The 14,423-nt window shown below is 41.8% G+C and overlaps 2 protein-coding genes across 5 annotated transcripts; both read left to right on the top strand.

Annotated features, from left to right (window-relative positions):
• Positions 1-7: 7 nt before the first annotated feature.
• Positions 8-5,971, top strand: LOC124472695 (outer dense fiber protein 2-like). 4 transcript variants are annotated; one of them, XM_047027670.1, is made up of 17 exons: positions 8-255; positions 704-878; positions 1,021-1,147; positions 1,257-1,388; positions 1,513-1,587; positions 1,711-1,782; positions 1,900-2,016; positions 2,280-2,465; positions 2,558-2,667; positions 2,830-2,965; positions 3,200-3,310; positions 3,448-3,552; positions 4,025-4,183; positions 4,549-4,649; positions 4,802-4,964; positions 5,313-5,438; positions 5,625-5,971. In XM_047027670.1, exons 2-17 carry the CDS (start codon positions 718-720, stop codon positions 5,796-5,798), a joined length of 2,055 nt encoding a protein of 684 aa, XP_046883626.1. In that variant the 5' UTR covers positions 8-255; positions 704-717; the 3' UTR covers positions 5,799-5,971. The 4 variants fall into 4 exon arrangements, with proteins under 4 accessions (XP_046883626.1, XP_046883630.1, XP_046883629.1 ...); XM_047027673.1 differs by having other exon boundaries at positions 20-255; positions 784-878; XM_047027672.1 differs by having other exon boundaries at positions 49-255; positions 707-878.
• Positions 5,972-6,220: 249 nt separating this feature from the next.
• map2k2b (mitogen-activated protein kinase kinase 2b) lies at positions 6,221-10,228 on the top strand. The gene is made up of 11 exons (XM_047027705.1): positions 6,221-7,081; positions 7,255-7,465; positions 7,657-7,803; positions 8,067-8,144; positions 8,296-8,347; positions 8,422-8,546; positions 8,708-8,921; positions 9,020-9,072; positions 9,170-9,231; positions 9,411-9,456; positions 10,056-10,228. The coding sequence occupies exons 1-11, from the start codon at positions 6,993-6,995 to the stop codon at positions 10,164-10,166; spliced, it is 1,188 nt and encodes a 395-aa protein (XP_046883661.1). The 5' UTR covers positions 6,221-6,992; the 3' UTR covers positions 10,167-10,228.
• Positions 10,229-14,423: the final 4,195 nt, after the last annotated feature.

Genomic DNA, 14,423 nt, shown 5'->3' with positions numbered 1-14,423 from the left:
ATAGTTGCAACCTTGAAGAGGGAACAGCCAGCTGACTCAAACAACGCCCAACAACCAAGGAGATATGTCAACACAGCAAGGTTTGGACTGCTGTTCATCGTGAGCAGTAAATGACAACACTCTCTGGCATTTATGATCAGCAAGTGAGAGGAACTCGCTCATACTAGATCAAATGTGATGAGTGGTGATGCAGACACTTGGTTTGAATGTAGATGACGAGGAGCTGAATCAAACATGAGAAGACAACTCTCTACGGTAGAGTCTGAGTACTTAACTTAGTAGCTTACTAACCGAACTACTACTAGCTAGTCTAGCTAGTACTAGTCTGAAGCTCACGTTGCTAGATTCTTACTCGTGCTTTGCAAATAATATTTCCAGACTGTCCTTGTTTACATTCGCTATACACCAGTAGCTACATCGATTCTCACACTGATCCTTTCGAATATTTAGTTAGTTAGCTTAGCTAACTTTAGTTTTAGCTCTTGTCTTAAATAGCTAGCGTTAGTTGGTTAGCTAACAAGACCGAAGCTTAGCTAATTAGTTAGCGGTAACACTACCGTACGCCAGGTCAGGTCAACTATTTAGATTTGACTCACGAGGGGACACGTGAATGAAAATATCCCCAGTTTTTGTCACATTCACTAACAACAACGTGGTTTAAGCACGTTTCTATTTGCAATTCACGCGCCTGGTTCTGTGCTAGGAGGAGGGAGAGCTATGTCTCCGGAGGACCTTTCTCAAAAACTCTCTCAGGCTTCACCACTTGGAATGAATTTCTCACAGACTTGCGAAGACATGGAAGGATCGCCAGAACCAGGTAGAGGAAGCAGCAGGATCAGCAGAAACAGGCACTACAGCCCAGAGATGGAGGCTAACAGGTTAGTGACCCACTAAGGCAATTGAACGGCCCTTCGTTTTTGAACAGGGATTGATGAACGTTGGGCAATACACACCCGGAGGCATGTTACATGTCACAGTCCAGGATATTTGATGTTTTCCCACTCTCTCGTCTCATTGCAGTTTTGGAGACTTTGCTTCTACAGGAAAGAGTCCCTTGCTCAAAGCGTTGATTGATGTTGAATCAGCTGCCAATGCTGCAGCCATACAACTCATGTCATTCAAGGAGACTTTGGATAATGACAGTGAAGTATGTGCCCTTTTAAAATCAGATATATTTTCTTAAACTGCCCAATAATGACTTGATTTGCAAGAATGAAATATACACAGATGTTTTCCGTTTCTTTTGAAAAATCAAGGGTTCTAGACATTCTGTGTCTGACAGCCGTAGGACATCGAGGCAAAGAAACCTTTTGCTAGACAAGTTGGAAGTTTTCAAACGGATAAATAAGTCTGTTCGACAGCAGTTAAAAGAACTTCAGGAATCAGAGGTAAATGGAGCCATTCAGATCAGAATCTGGTCGGGTCAGATGCCTCCTGAATCTGTTAACGTAACAGTACAAATATTTACATTCATTCCAAACTAAAGGAAGCCCTTTATGTTTACCATTTTAGGCTAATAGACTTGAGTCTGACAGACACACTGATATTTTGTTGGAGAAACTAACAGAGGCTGAATGTGAAAATCAGGTAAGTGGGACGTTGAATCTTGCCTAACTACCTTTGCTGAAGCATTTGCTGAAGCGTTAATGACCATTAATTATATGTCATGCTTGTGTATATATTTAATTGTGATTTGTCTTTTTCTGCAAGCTCTTGAAAAGAGATCTGAACGACAAAGAAAGAAGAGTTGAGGAGCTTATGGATATGCGAAATAAAGAAATGGCAAGCAGAATAACAAAAACTATGGTCTTGATCAATATCCATCAGATACCTACAACAGTAACCACCAATCATCCCATATCCTGACACTCCATCTTATGTCATTCTGCCCACTCCCAGGACTACTTTCATAACATAGTTCATATGACCAAGTCTGTAGAGACTACACGGGCACACCTGCAGAGCCAGCTCCGCAGCAAGGAAGCTGAAAACAACCGTCTGACAGTGCAACTTCGGGTATGGAGACCTCCTTTTTGTAGTCAGTGTATACAAGACCAGCCTGACCTATGTTTGTACATTGAAAACTATATGCAATTAAAAACATGAAAAATACATGGTTTTAGTCCATCCTGAATCAACACTAACTCAAATAACCCCTATTCAATTCCAAAAATGTGCTTAGTCTCTACAGAGTAGAGTCTAGGCATAAATGAGATAGACAGTAATAAGATTTCTTTCAAATGAATGCCTTGACTTTTTTTTACCTTGTTGCCTCGCAGGGGTTGGAGAGAAGTCTTATGACACAGAAGCTTGAGGCTGACGATCTAAGAAGAGAGATCACCACTTTGTCTGAGAAGGCAGGGCAGGAGAAGGAAGCCCTGAAGAAGGCTACCCGTGCCCAGAAACACAGGGCAGAGAAATTTGAAGCTGCTGTGGACAAATGCTACAGTCAGCTGAGAGAGAAGGTTAACATCTCTTCCTTACTGTCTTAATCATTTGCATGTAACCCATTCACCTTGTGGATTTACTATCTAAACCTGTGTATTCATCCAAGTAGGATGTGCAGCTTTTAGAGGCTGGTGCAGAGAGGGACACATGGAGGAGACAGCTGGAGCAGAGTGCAGATGATAGAGAACATCTGGAAGGACAGATAGATCTGCTCAAATGGTCAGTCTTGCCTTTAACGCAAATCTAGACATAACAACGTACATTCTGCTGTTGGACATGTGAGTCTATCCATGGTATGGCATGCATAGCCTGCCTTTTAGGGAATATATGATCACAGTTAACCTGCATGGAAAATATGTATTTGTTTTTGTGTCGCTGCAGCCAAATTGCAGACATGACTGAGAAGTTGCAAAAAGAGAGAGAAGAATTCACCGCTGGAAATGAGATCCTGCTGCAGAAAGTGGAGAATCTCAACACTGAACATGGAAACCTCAGCCTTGATAATGCCACTCTAAAGGTAAAAAAAAAAACTATTCATATAGAATCTTTTTGTTGACTCAAATGTTAGTGTTAATCACATTTTATTTATTAGTTTAACGCTACAGCTGTCCTAGGTACAAGACTTCATATACATAAGCAATGACTCCAATGTCTTCTTTATTAATTCCTGTCATCATTGTGTGTCACATATCACTTCCTTTTACCTGCATTATTAGTATTAGCTCCAAACTTACGGATGTTATGGTTGCAGGCCTCTGTTTCTGCTCTGGAGCAGCAGCTGGCCTGCTCTGAGGCAACTGTAGAAGAACAGAAAGACGTCCTTCAGAAGAGGAAAGAGCAAGCGGAGCAATATCAAAGTCAGGTAAATGGGATGTCCATGTCATACCAATCTTCTGTAGGTCATGTCTCATTGACTGGTCCAACTTATGAACATGTATGCAAAGATACATTCACTTCCAGACATCAACTTTTTTTCCTGTGGTTATATGTTCCTCTTAGGTGTCAGCACTCCAGGAAGAGGTGGCTGACCTGAGGATGAAGTGTAATAGCCTCCTCAGAGAAACAGAGAACATCCGAGAGGGAAAAGAAGCAGAGATCAAGAAGGTACTGTCAGTTCCTTTACCAACTGCAGTTGGTGATCAGATTCATGGTTTAGAATTCTCATACGTAACGTTACTCACATAATGTTATGATAAACATGTGATAGTGAGTTGTTGTAATCACTTATGTTTAATTTTAACAATAGTATACAAATATATATGTAACTAGGCTCATAATGTTACATGTAACTGATGTGGTCTGTTTTGGGTCACTTCCACTCTCTTTGTTCACATGGACAAAATTATTTTATCTCACACCTTTTATACTGCCTTACTTAAAAGTGCCCCCTCCTGCCCCCTCCTGCACTGTTCTCCATCCAGGAAGCCTGAACTCATCATCTGCGTTCTTTGAACCTTTCCTCTGTTTCATGTCACGTAGGGTTTAAAGAAAGCTAAGCTAAGTGTGCAGTTGTTAACATTCTCTGCGCCCTCCCCGACCCCACCATGCGGCCTGCTCACCGCTGCTGGACCCCCAGGTCAGGCAGCAGCTGGAGGGGCGAGTGATGGAGCTCGAGGGTTTCACCGAGTTACTGAGATCAGCCAAACACAGTCTTGCCGAGAGCCAGGAGAGCCTGCGGCGCTCTGAGGAGAGATGTGCAGACAAGTCAGAGTCCATTAGGCAACTGAAGGTCAAGGTGTGCAACAACAGGTCACCTAGTGCTGTGGCGTGATTATAGCTTGCCACCTCCTCCCACTAGGTGGTAGTGATACACCTCGTGTGCCATATCCTACACTGTAGTCAGTGCATATGCCCTCCGCCTTTAGTCATGCTCTGACTTTGTGTTTGTGATTTGATGTGATTGCTGTAGAAAAGGTGTGTGTGAGTCTTTAACAGATCAGTGTCAACACTTGTCGTGTCGTGTTGTTTGCTGTTGGGGCGACACTGCAGTGTGTTTGAAGGATAGATATATATATACTATATACTTCCGGGACACCCATCTACCATGTGTAGTTTGTATCAGTCTCCTAGTCATCTAGTGAATGTATGTTCTGTGTGTAGATGGAATGTCAAAGGGACAACCTGGCATCGTCTTTGGAGATGAAAGAATCCCTTCATAAGGCAAACTCACAGTTGCAGGAGAAAGTAGATTATCTTCAAAAGTAAGACACTCCAGAAATAATACATGATTTCATTTTGGTCAATTGTGTGGATTTTGAAAAAGAAACAAATACATCAGTCCAAATGGGAACCTACATTTTCTGACTGTCAGCACTTATTATAAGCATAAGTAACCCTGCCATTTGTTGTGTAGGAGGATGGATGATATGCAGCAGGAGAACCAGGAGCTGGTCCACAAACTGATTGGCCAGGAGGAGGCCCTTCAGTACAGCAGCCGAAGTCTGGAACAGAGGTCTACTGAGTGTCAGGCCCTCAACCGTCAGCTGGAGGCCACGCTGGCAGATGTCAGACAACAGGTAGATAATGCTTACTGCAGTTGTTCTATTGAAAGTCAGGTAGCTGAGCGGTTAGGGAATTGAGCTAGTAATCCAAAGGTTGCTGGTTCAATTTTCTGCCGTGCCAATTACGTTGTGTCCTTGGGCAAGGCACTTCACCCTACTTGGCTTGGGGGAATGTCCCTGTACTTACTGTAAGTCGCTCTGGATAAGACCGTCTGCTAAATGACTAAATGTAAATTAAATGTAGATCATTCCGGTTATTAGAACTACCATAGTTGTGCTCTCCCAAATCGGTGACCAAAGAGGACTCAAGTTGATGTGAGGAGGGCATTGTTGACCTCACTTTTTCATGTTTCGTGTGCCTAGGTCATCAAAGTAAAAGAGAAGGCGGTCTCTAGGGAGGGTGCACTTCAGACTAAAATCCTGGAACTGGAGGCTGAAAAGAGACGGAGAGAGAATGAGTTGAAGCAGCTTAAGATAAACATGCAGTCTGTAAGTATCAAACTCATCTGACACAGACATTGGCAAACCTCATGGGTACTTCTTTTTGTATCCTACCAACCAGGTTATGTTATGGCTCACCTAGTATAAATTGTCTGGGATTGTGAATTGTAAATGATTGGCTATTTGTATAACGGTTGTGTTGTGAAATGTTTCCAATTTTGTCGCCATCGTTAGGCTGAGAAAAAGTTTGATGTTCGTCTAAAGGACTTGCAGCTCAGCCTGGACCACTCAGAAAGTCACAAACGGAGCATTCAGAACTATGTGGATTTCCTTAAAAACTCCTACGCGACCATGTTTGACGAGGGGCTAATGCCATCTGGTTTTGGATCAACCTATTTTCTGAAGTGAGGATAGTGTAACAATGTGATCCTTGTTTATTTAAATCAGTGCGATCAATGTGGTTTCATGAATTTCATATATAGAAGCAATTTGTAAATTATGGAAATAGATGGTTAACATCAGTGACTGTTGTGTAATTGTACATTAAATTATAACACAATAAAATTGGTATTTAAGAAGAAGTGTTCTTGAGGACGTTCTGTCGTGTGTGGGCCACAGTTATACAAATTAGGATAATAGTTCAGTTCAAGGAAGTGAAAGAGAGAATATAGCTAGCTGTAAGAGAACATAGAGTAGACCCTCTCAGTGGACCCTCTCAGGCGATACAGACGACTCGTCCGTCCTTGCGTTGCCACAAGAGAGCATCACTGCTGAGTCCAACTTCAGAACCCTGGTGCAATCCACTGCACTGAGTGCTCTCAATAGACTTTTATTTTCATTTATCCACGCTACAAAACTAGGTGAATTAACTGATTACTTGGTGAAATACTGTATTCTTTGACATCCAGCATAGCTGTCAAAACGTTAAATAACGTTCAAGAACAATCCCATGCTCGCGATAGGATGGATGACAGCCTCTTTCTGGATAAGCAGGGCAAATACCAGTGAAGCTAAATAGCTAGCGACGAAGAAAGGGGCCAAACTTAGCTGCACCCCCAACCTTATCATGGCACGCTGTGTCCAGAGCACCCAGTAACCTCTCGATGGGAGCATCAAAGCGCTATACAAACAGATTCTAGCTTCGAAGGGTTGCGGTCGATAAAAGTTCTGCCATCTGTAACTGGGTTGAACTTGTGGGGCAGCACGCGACTAGCTAAGTTAGCATCCTAATAAGATAGCCAAACACAGTCGCTTGCTAGTGGTTCCAGCTTGCTACAACTAAGCTATGTTGGCTTGCTAAGGGTACTGTGAGAAATGATGTGATGGCTGTGATCGTCATATCGTTGTTTCTAAAAAGTTTGCTTGCTAGTATTGGAAAGTGTCGGAGTTCGTAATTCAGTTTACTGACCATACTCTGTGCTTGTTGCTAGCCAGCCAACCTAGCCAGCTAGACACCTCATCACCCCTGACATTAGACTTGCAGTATTATCGAAGAACACATTTTGATAGCAAGTGCCTTATAGAGTGTTTGTCAATTTGGTAGTGTACCGCTACAAACTGTGGCTATACTGAACAAGTATTTAGTTACTCTTATTAAGGAACATGGCCTCTAAAAAGAGACCAGTGCCCTTAATCTTCTCATCCACCAGCGAGGGACTTTCCACTTCCACCAACATAAATGCAGCTTCAGAGTAAGTTGCGTTCTAGGCTTTTCTATTTGTCTACCGGCTATGTCTTTAACTCTGATACCCAAGACGATCCTGTCATTTTAGTCTGCTCTACTTAATTATACTATTATCAAGGGTGTAACGATGCTGAGCTGTGAATGCATGCTCCCCCCCCCCTCCTCCGCCTCTTCTCTTAGGGCAAATCTGGAGGCATTACAAAAGAAGTTGGAGGAGCTCGATCTGGACGAACAACAGAAGAAGAGGCTGGAGGCTTTTCTCACCCAGAAGGCCAAAGTGGGCGAAATGAAAGATGACGACTTCCACCGTATCTGTGAGCTTGGGGCCGGCAATGGAGGTGTGGTCAACAAGGTGTGCCACAAACCCTCAGGACTGGTAATGGCCAGGAAGGTGAGCTGAACCAAGCACAACATTTAATGAACAGACAACTTGGATCGGATATTTTTCAAGAGCTAACAGGGAAAATTGTTGAAGTTCAAACAAATACAAACATTCTATTCAGCTTAATAAAGCAGATCATGGCTCTAAAATGTATTTTCAGCACACTCAGTACATTCCCTGTTTCCTCACCTGTCCCTCAGTTGATTCACTTGGAAATAAAGCCTGCCATCAGAAACCAGATCATCAGAGAGCTGCAGGTGCTGCATGAGTGTAACTCCCCCTACATAGTGGGCTTCTACGGGGCCTTCTACAGTGATGGAGAGATCAGCATTTGCATGGAACACATGGTAATGATAAGGGGAAAGATGAGGGTGACGGAGGAATGAAGGAGCATGTGAGTCGTTCGGATGTACACCAATTCTGATGTCCGTCCTGTCTCTCCCCTTGTCTGTCACCCTCTGTCTCTCTCTCTGTCTCTCTCTGTCTCTCTCTTTCTCTCTGTCTCTTTCTCTCTGTCTCTCTTTCTGTGTCTCTGTCTGTCTCTTTTTCTCTGTCTCTCTCTCTGTCTCTCTCTCTGTCTCTCTCTCTCTTTCTCTCTCTGTCTCTCTAGGACGGAGGCTCTCTGGACCAGGTGCTCAAAGAGGCCCGGAAGATTCCAGAGGAAATCTTGGGAAAAGTCAGCATTGCTGTAAGTTTGTCCAGACATATTTAACGTTCCTCTTGAGACTACGCTGAAATGTTTGTTAACCCCACTATCGTCAATGAAGACTTTAGAGTTTTAAGTAATTTTACGTGAATGTAAAAGCCTGACGTTCTTCTCAAAATCTCATCTTAAAAAGGTTCTGCGGGGTCTTGCCTACCTGCGAGAAAAACACCAAATTATGCATAGAGGTACATTGGTCATTTTGGAAATATTATCTTGATTTTAAGGTGTGTGTGTTGCTAACCTCTGTTCTGCTACCTAGACGTGAAGCCATCTAACATCTTGGTGAACTCTCGTGGGGAGATCAAGCTGTGTGACTTTGGTGTGAGCGGCCAGCTTATTGACTCCATGGCCAATTCCTTTGTTGGCACAAGATCTTACATGTCGGTGCGTTGGCCCTCTTAGAGTATTAGGAACTGAGGGCAGACAGGAAAGCCCTCATGATACATCTCTAATGGTTGTTTTATCTCCATGTCGGCACATGTGGCGCATAAAGCATTGAATTGTATATTAATCTGTATTATTTTTTACATATATCAATGTTTTAGCCTGAGAGGCTACAGGGCACCCACTACTCTGTGCAGTCGGACGTGTGGAGTATGGGACTGTCTCTAGTGGAACTGTCAATTGGTCGCTACCCCATCCCTCCTCCTGATGCTAAGGAACTAGAGGCCATATTTGGGCGTCCCATCCTTGATGGGGCAGATGGAGAAACACACAGTACTTCGCCCCGGCCCAGACCCCCTGGGAGACCTGTCAGTGGTGAGCACACACAAACCAATGGACAGCCAATAGGAACACAGGCAGGACATCATTATTCAGCTGTGGTTGGCAAAACACAACATGTATTGATCTTCCAGGTCACGGCCCTGCAATGGCTATCTTTGAGCTGCTGGACTATATTGTCAATGAGGTGAGAAATGATTTGATTTACAAATCCAACCAAATGTGCATTGTTGCATTGAGACTTCTGATGTCAGTGTTGTTAATGAGGTCACTTCCTGCTTCAGCCTCCTCCGAAGCTGCCTCATGGAGTTTTCACTCCCGACTTCCATGATTTTGTGACTAAGTGGTGAGTCAGATCAAGTCTGCATGCATCTTTGTCACATCACATAGCTACACACACCCACACATCATACAAGGCATGCTTGAACCGATTATTATTATGTTTTTCTGAACCTATGATTTTACATTGTGAAAAGTCTGTAAGTATTGCAGTAGTTTAATATCACTTTTGTGTTTTATTTCCAGTCTCATCAAGAACCCGGCAGACAGAGCTGACCTGAAGATGCTGATGGTACGTTTTTGGACAATAGTTCCTGAGTCCTGTTGTGAAGTGTGTCATGCAATTTATTTGAAAAATTAACCAGGTTCCATTGGATGAAAAATAAATCAAATACAGTACCAGTCAAAAGTTTGGACACATTTTCCCATGTGTCCAAACTTTTGACTGGTACTGTGTACACACACACACATACAGACACACATACATATATACACACACAGACACATATATATATATATATATATATATATATATATATATATATATATATATATATATATATATATATATATATATATATATATATATATATTACACACAGATACATATACACACACACAGATACACATGCACACACACAAGCAAAACACCGGTTGGCAAAGTATCACATTGTTCACATCATGTACAGTACCAGTCAAAAGTTTGGACACATTTTCCCATTCCATGTCTCCAAACCTTTGACTGGTACTGTGTGTATAATATTTTATTTGTATTTATTATTATTTTCTATTTTCTTATTATGCTGTTAATAATTCTGTTAATATGCTGTTGTTAATAACTCAACCAAGGTCATAATATCCTTAGCGGTGTTTCTCTTCTGTTTGTTTCAGAACCACACGTTTATCAAGCGCTCTGAAGTGGAGGAGGTGGACTTTGCCGGCTGGCTTTGCAAAACGATGGGATTCAGCCAACCCAGCACTCCTACTCACACAGCAGACTGAACACCCCCTGTCTTACACACACACACACACACACACACACACACACACACACACAGAGAACATGGGCAGACACACACGTACACTTTCCTTGTCGGCCACCTCCCTCAGGTGAACTACTGAAGGCTTGAGTATGACTTGGCATCGCCCCATCCCTCCTAATTCCGAAGCTATACGTCTATGTGACTTTCTACCATGTCTGAAGAAAGCCCACAATTCAACTGTGTTGAAAGAAAATCCACTATTGCGACTGGAACCAATGTGCTTTGTGTCAGTGAGGCAGAGTTCTCTGTCCATGAGTCTAACACGCTAGAACTGTAGTTCTCCCCTCAGAGGTTTGTCTGTAGCCTGGGGTCGCTCTTTTCTGCTAGATAATCCCTAACCAGTTGTAAGGGGCAGAGACATCACTAAACACAGATCTGTCAACCAGTATAGAGATGGCGTTTTCAGGATTGCCATTTTGCTCACAATTACCATTAATTGGATATCTCCCCCCAGTAATGCTTGGTGCCAATATGGAGAAACATTTGAGTGTGTATACTTGTGGCTGTAACAAGAGGACTACTAAGGCCATTTGTCTTGCCTGCACTATAGCTGCTTGCTTTGAAAAATGTATATTTCCTGTGAGAGTTCTATAGATTCACGTGAATGGGCATGATTGAGGTTTAGTTGCTGTAGCCTGAAACTTGGTCTGTGCTTACTTGGAGCTTACCTGTAAAACTATTTCCACACTACTCTGTAGCTCTGGTGCAAGTCCAACATCAGAATATGTTGACAGTCAGATCCCACGCAGCCCAGAAGGGATGATACAAAAGACATGGTCTCCTGTTCCAAAACACCCAGCTCCTAACAGCAACAGACACATCCACATATGTACACACACAGTATGCAACAGCAACTACTCTTGCTGTTCTCTAGTCTTTATACAATTATCTTTCTCTTCTGTTTCTTTTCAATGTCAATGATTTGAATGCATTTGTATAAAAAGAACAGTGCTTAACCAGCAGCAGTAGTGTCACATTGGTCGATTTTCCTTGGCTGTTGGTACTAATGCAATCAGATGTGGTTATCCTGGGTTCTTTATGGGAATGTACACACCATAGCGATATAGATTTTTATATATGCAGATGTTTAAAGATCACAGTTTGTTTGGGTAGATTGATTGGGTATTGTTCATCTATCAGGGACCCTGTTGGGATGCTGAGAAACAGCACTGATTATGGTGTATTTTTGACGACTTGCACTCAGGGTTGAAATGTTCTCAAACAACTTGTTTTGTGTTGGTTTATCTGCATCTGCTGCTTAATCTGAAACATCATAAATGTTGGTGCTGCAAAGCTAGCCTTGTTGGTAAGACCTACTCTTGTGTTTGGTTTCAGTGTAGTAGGATAATTCAGACTGAAATCCCATCAGGCTACAGCAGAACATCAAGCTGTTGTTAAATACCATCAAATACTAGATGTCCCAACCTTAAATGCACCCTGCATCATTGTACTTCCCATAGGATGTTCCTTAATAACCCCTAAACTATCTACCTTACCCTCAACCATACCCCTCATGTGCATCCATGTTTAGACAGTGCAGGTGTGTTTTTTAAGTGATGACATACGCACTGTCAGTGTGTGAGACAGCCAGTCTCCCTCCCTATACATTCACCACAGGCCAGAGTTACCATGGAGATGACCTCTGCAGCCTCTTGCTCCGTTTTAGGGTTCTTGTCAACTTTCTCAGTAACTGTTTAAAGATTGAACAGTTCATACGATGAAACTTTCAAAAGCTTTGTCTTTAAAAAGTTGTAATTGTTAATAAATGTTATGTATATTGTCACCACTTAATTCTCTTTCAATATGGTTTTACATGTCTTCTGTGTGTATCGCACATTTCACCAGTAGAGGGAAGCCATTGGACGCAAGTGTTCCATAAAACAAGCCTAATATCAGACAGTATTTCGGAACCCTGCATAAATCACATTAAAATCCATCTTAATCCTACTTCCTTAATTTGTAGATTTAAAAAGACTCACGTTTTATCAAAGCTAAACCTTCAGTGATCTATCTGAAATGAACAAGAAGTTCCACCTGTTAAATGAAAACAATTTATTTTACAGTCAATTCCATGTCTGTTAAGCTGAGAGGTAAATGCTCTGAGCCTTGAGAATTTTGTGTTATATGTGTGTGTGGTGAGTTAGGTGGGGGCTAAGAGGGGGCTCAAAGCCACTGCAGCAGAAAAACAGCCAAGTCTGCAGTCATTAATATGCAAATATGCAAATGAGAGGGTAATTAAGATTGGGCGTTCGTCAGTGGCTCTTTGATTGCTAATGAATTCCAATCTGCAAGAAAGGGGGAGGGTAAAATGAATGGAAAGACAGCTAAAAAGAGGAAGGTATTCTGCACCTCTGCTTACCCCAAAAAACTGGGAAAACATGATGGTGGTTTTGTGAATATATTTCCAAACTATTGGATATTGAATATATTCTAGGCTTCTCGAGACAACATTGTTTAGCTGTTGAGAGATCTAGTAGAGTGTTGGATGATTTGAACAAAAGGTCAATAAAAACAATCAACATCGATGGTTGTGTCAAAATTAGATTAAGATGTTTTTTATACTTCACTAGCAATGGTTGTGATGACTACTAGTACAATCACCTCACCATGGAGGTATATTTTGGAAGCGAACACAGGGCAACCGCTGAAAAAACAAGATGCATGCTTGTTAGATGTGATGTTGCCCCCTGTAGAGAGGAAGAAAAAGAGAGGTAGAGGAAATCTGAGTATGTTAGGAGAGAAAGAGAAATAGAGAGAGAGGCTCAGGTATCTTGGTGGTGGGGGGGAGGGGGGAGGGGGGTTGCAGTGGTAGCATATGTCATGTGGCACGAATGATGTTATTTAGATATTTTTGGCAAGCAGTTACTTCACACTTGGGCACACACCACTGTTATTGCTGTTTCAGTGTTCCCTTGACACTACTACATCGCTCACGCGCATAAAATGTGAACACATATATTAATAAATATAAACTAATCACATTAACAACAGATTTGTCCACAAACACCATTTATTTTCTTGGTTTAGCACAAAACTTTGATCAAAATGCAAGCACTTATACAGTTGATTTCCCCAATTTGTGTATGTCTGGAGTGTACAACTTGATCCCAGAACTGAACCATGGGGGTTTGCAGCATTTGTAACAGGAAACAGGAAACCAAAACAGGAAGTCCCAGGTTGCTCTTACTGTACCTGCTGCGTGGGTGACTGCACTGGGGTAACCCACTGCAAGACAGGAGCAGATAGGGCGATGGAGATAGAAGGGGAGCCCTGGAAAGCGTGGGTGGATAAGAAGCTTTGGATGGGGTTTCACTGTAAATATAGATTGTAATGTTTTCTTTACAGAGAAACCACACCATAAAGTTATGCCATATGCTCTGGTTTGACCCATTTTTGCGTCTAAATGCTGTATTTTAGGGCGGTGATACAATCATTCACTTGTTTAGTATTTCCACAGGTGTGACAAAACTTGGTGGCTAAGAACACACATTCAAAAGGTTATTTTTAGTAGTTGTGTTTCCTGTAATCTCCATATAACACAACATCAACGTGATTTCAGTCAAAGATTAGGTAAATGGTAGTGGTGGGACAAGAGAATGTGTGTGTTTGTGTGTGCAAGAGTGTGTGTGTTAACCACATGCATGGTGGATGTGTTCCTGTAAAGGCCAGCCCAGATGTATGGTATTGTGAGGTCGTTTCCCTTGAATCTGAAGGGGATTTTCACAAGAAACACACACTTGCATAAACTCTAAATAATGTGTATATGAACCAATGACACGTTGTGTTTACCACTGAGTCCCAGATGTACAGTTGAGTGTACCTTACTAAAACAAGAGCACCTATTTCTTAGTACTATTGCAGCCAATGAATGATAGTGTTCAAAACCACAAAAAAAAAACTTTTAAAGTAGTTTATATTATTTTATTACTCAGTATAGAGATTTTTTCTTGAATAATCATAAACATTTTGTCAAATGCTCAAATGTGCCATTGTGTGCTAAGATAGGACACCCATATGTGTCTTACATTTGAAATGTCATTCAGATTTCAAAAACTCTCAGAATCTCAGTGTATAAGAGCCCTTGTGTTTTACTTTCAGAAATGTCTATTCTATTTATTGTTAGTAGTGGCAAATATAAATATGGAAAGAAAAAGGAAACTTATTGCAGGATTGAGACTTATTTTATTTTTGTATTTTAGTACAACACAACCACACA

Source organism: Hypomesus transpacificus, chromosome 10 (genome assembly GCF_021917145.1).
Source record: "Hypomesus transpacificus isolate Combined female chromosome 10, fHypTra1, whole genome shotgun sequence".
NCBI lineage: Eukaryota > Metazoa > Chordata > Actinopteri > Osmeriformes > Osmeridae > Hypomesus > Hypomesus transpacificus.
Note: the sequence above shows the minus strand (reverse complement) of the source record. Positions and strands in the feature narration are given on the sequence as shown.

Bases quoted from the DNA above. Each gene is read 5' to 3' on its own strand.
- LOC124472695 (XM_047027670.1), top strand. From the start codon at position 718: ATGTCTCCGGAGGACCTTTCTCAAAAACTCTCTCAGGCTTCACCACTT. The intron at 1,148-1,256 runs GTATGTGCCCTT...TGAAAAATCAAG, and splicing joins CTTTGGATAATGACAGTGAA to GGTTCTAGACATTCTGTGTC. The intron at 1,588-1,710 runs GTAAGTGGGACG...TTTTTCTGCAAG, and splicing joins AGGCTGAATGTGAAAATCAG to CTCTTGAAAAGAGATCTGAA.
- map2k2b (XM_047027705.1), top strand. From the start codon at position 6,993: ATGGCCTCTAAAAAGAGACCAGTGCCCTTAATCTTCTCATCCACCAGC. The intron at 8,348-8,421 runs GTACATTGGTCA...TCTGCTACCTAG, and splicing joins ACACCAAATTATGCATAGAG to ACGTGAAGCCATCTAACATC. The intron at 8,922-9,019 runs GTGAGCACACAC...TTGATCTTCCAG, and splicing joins CCCTGGGAGACCTGTCAGTG to GTCACGGCCCTGCAATGGCT.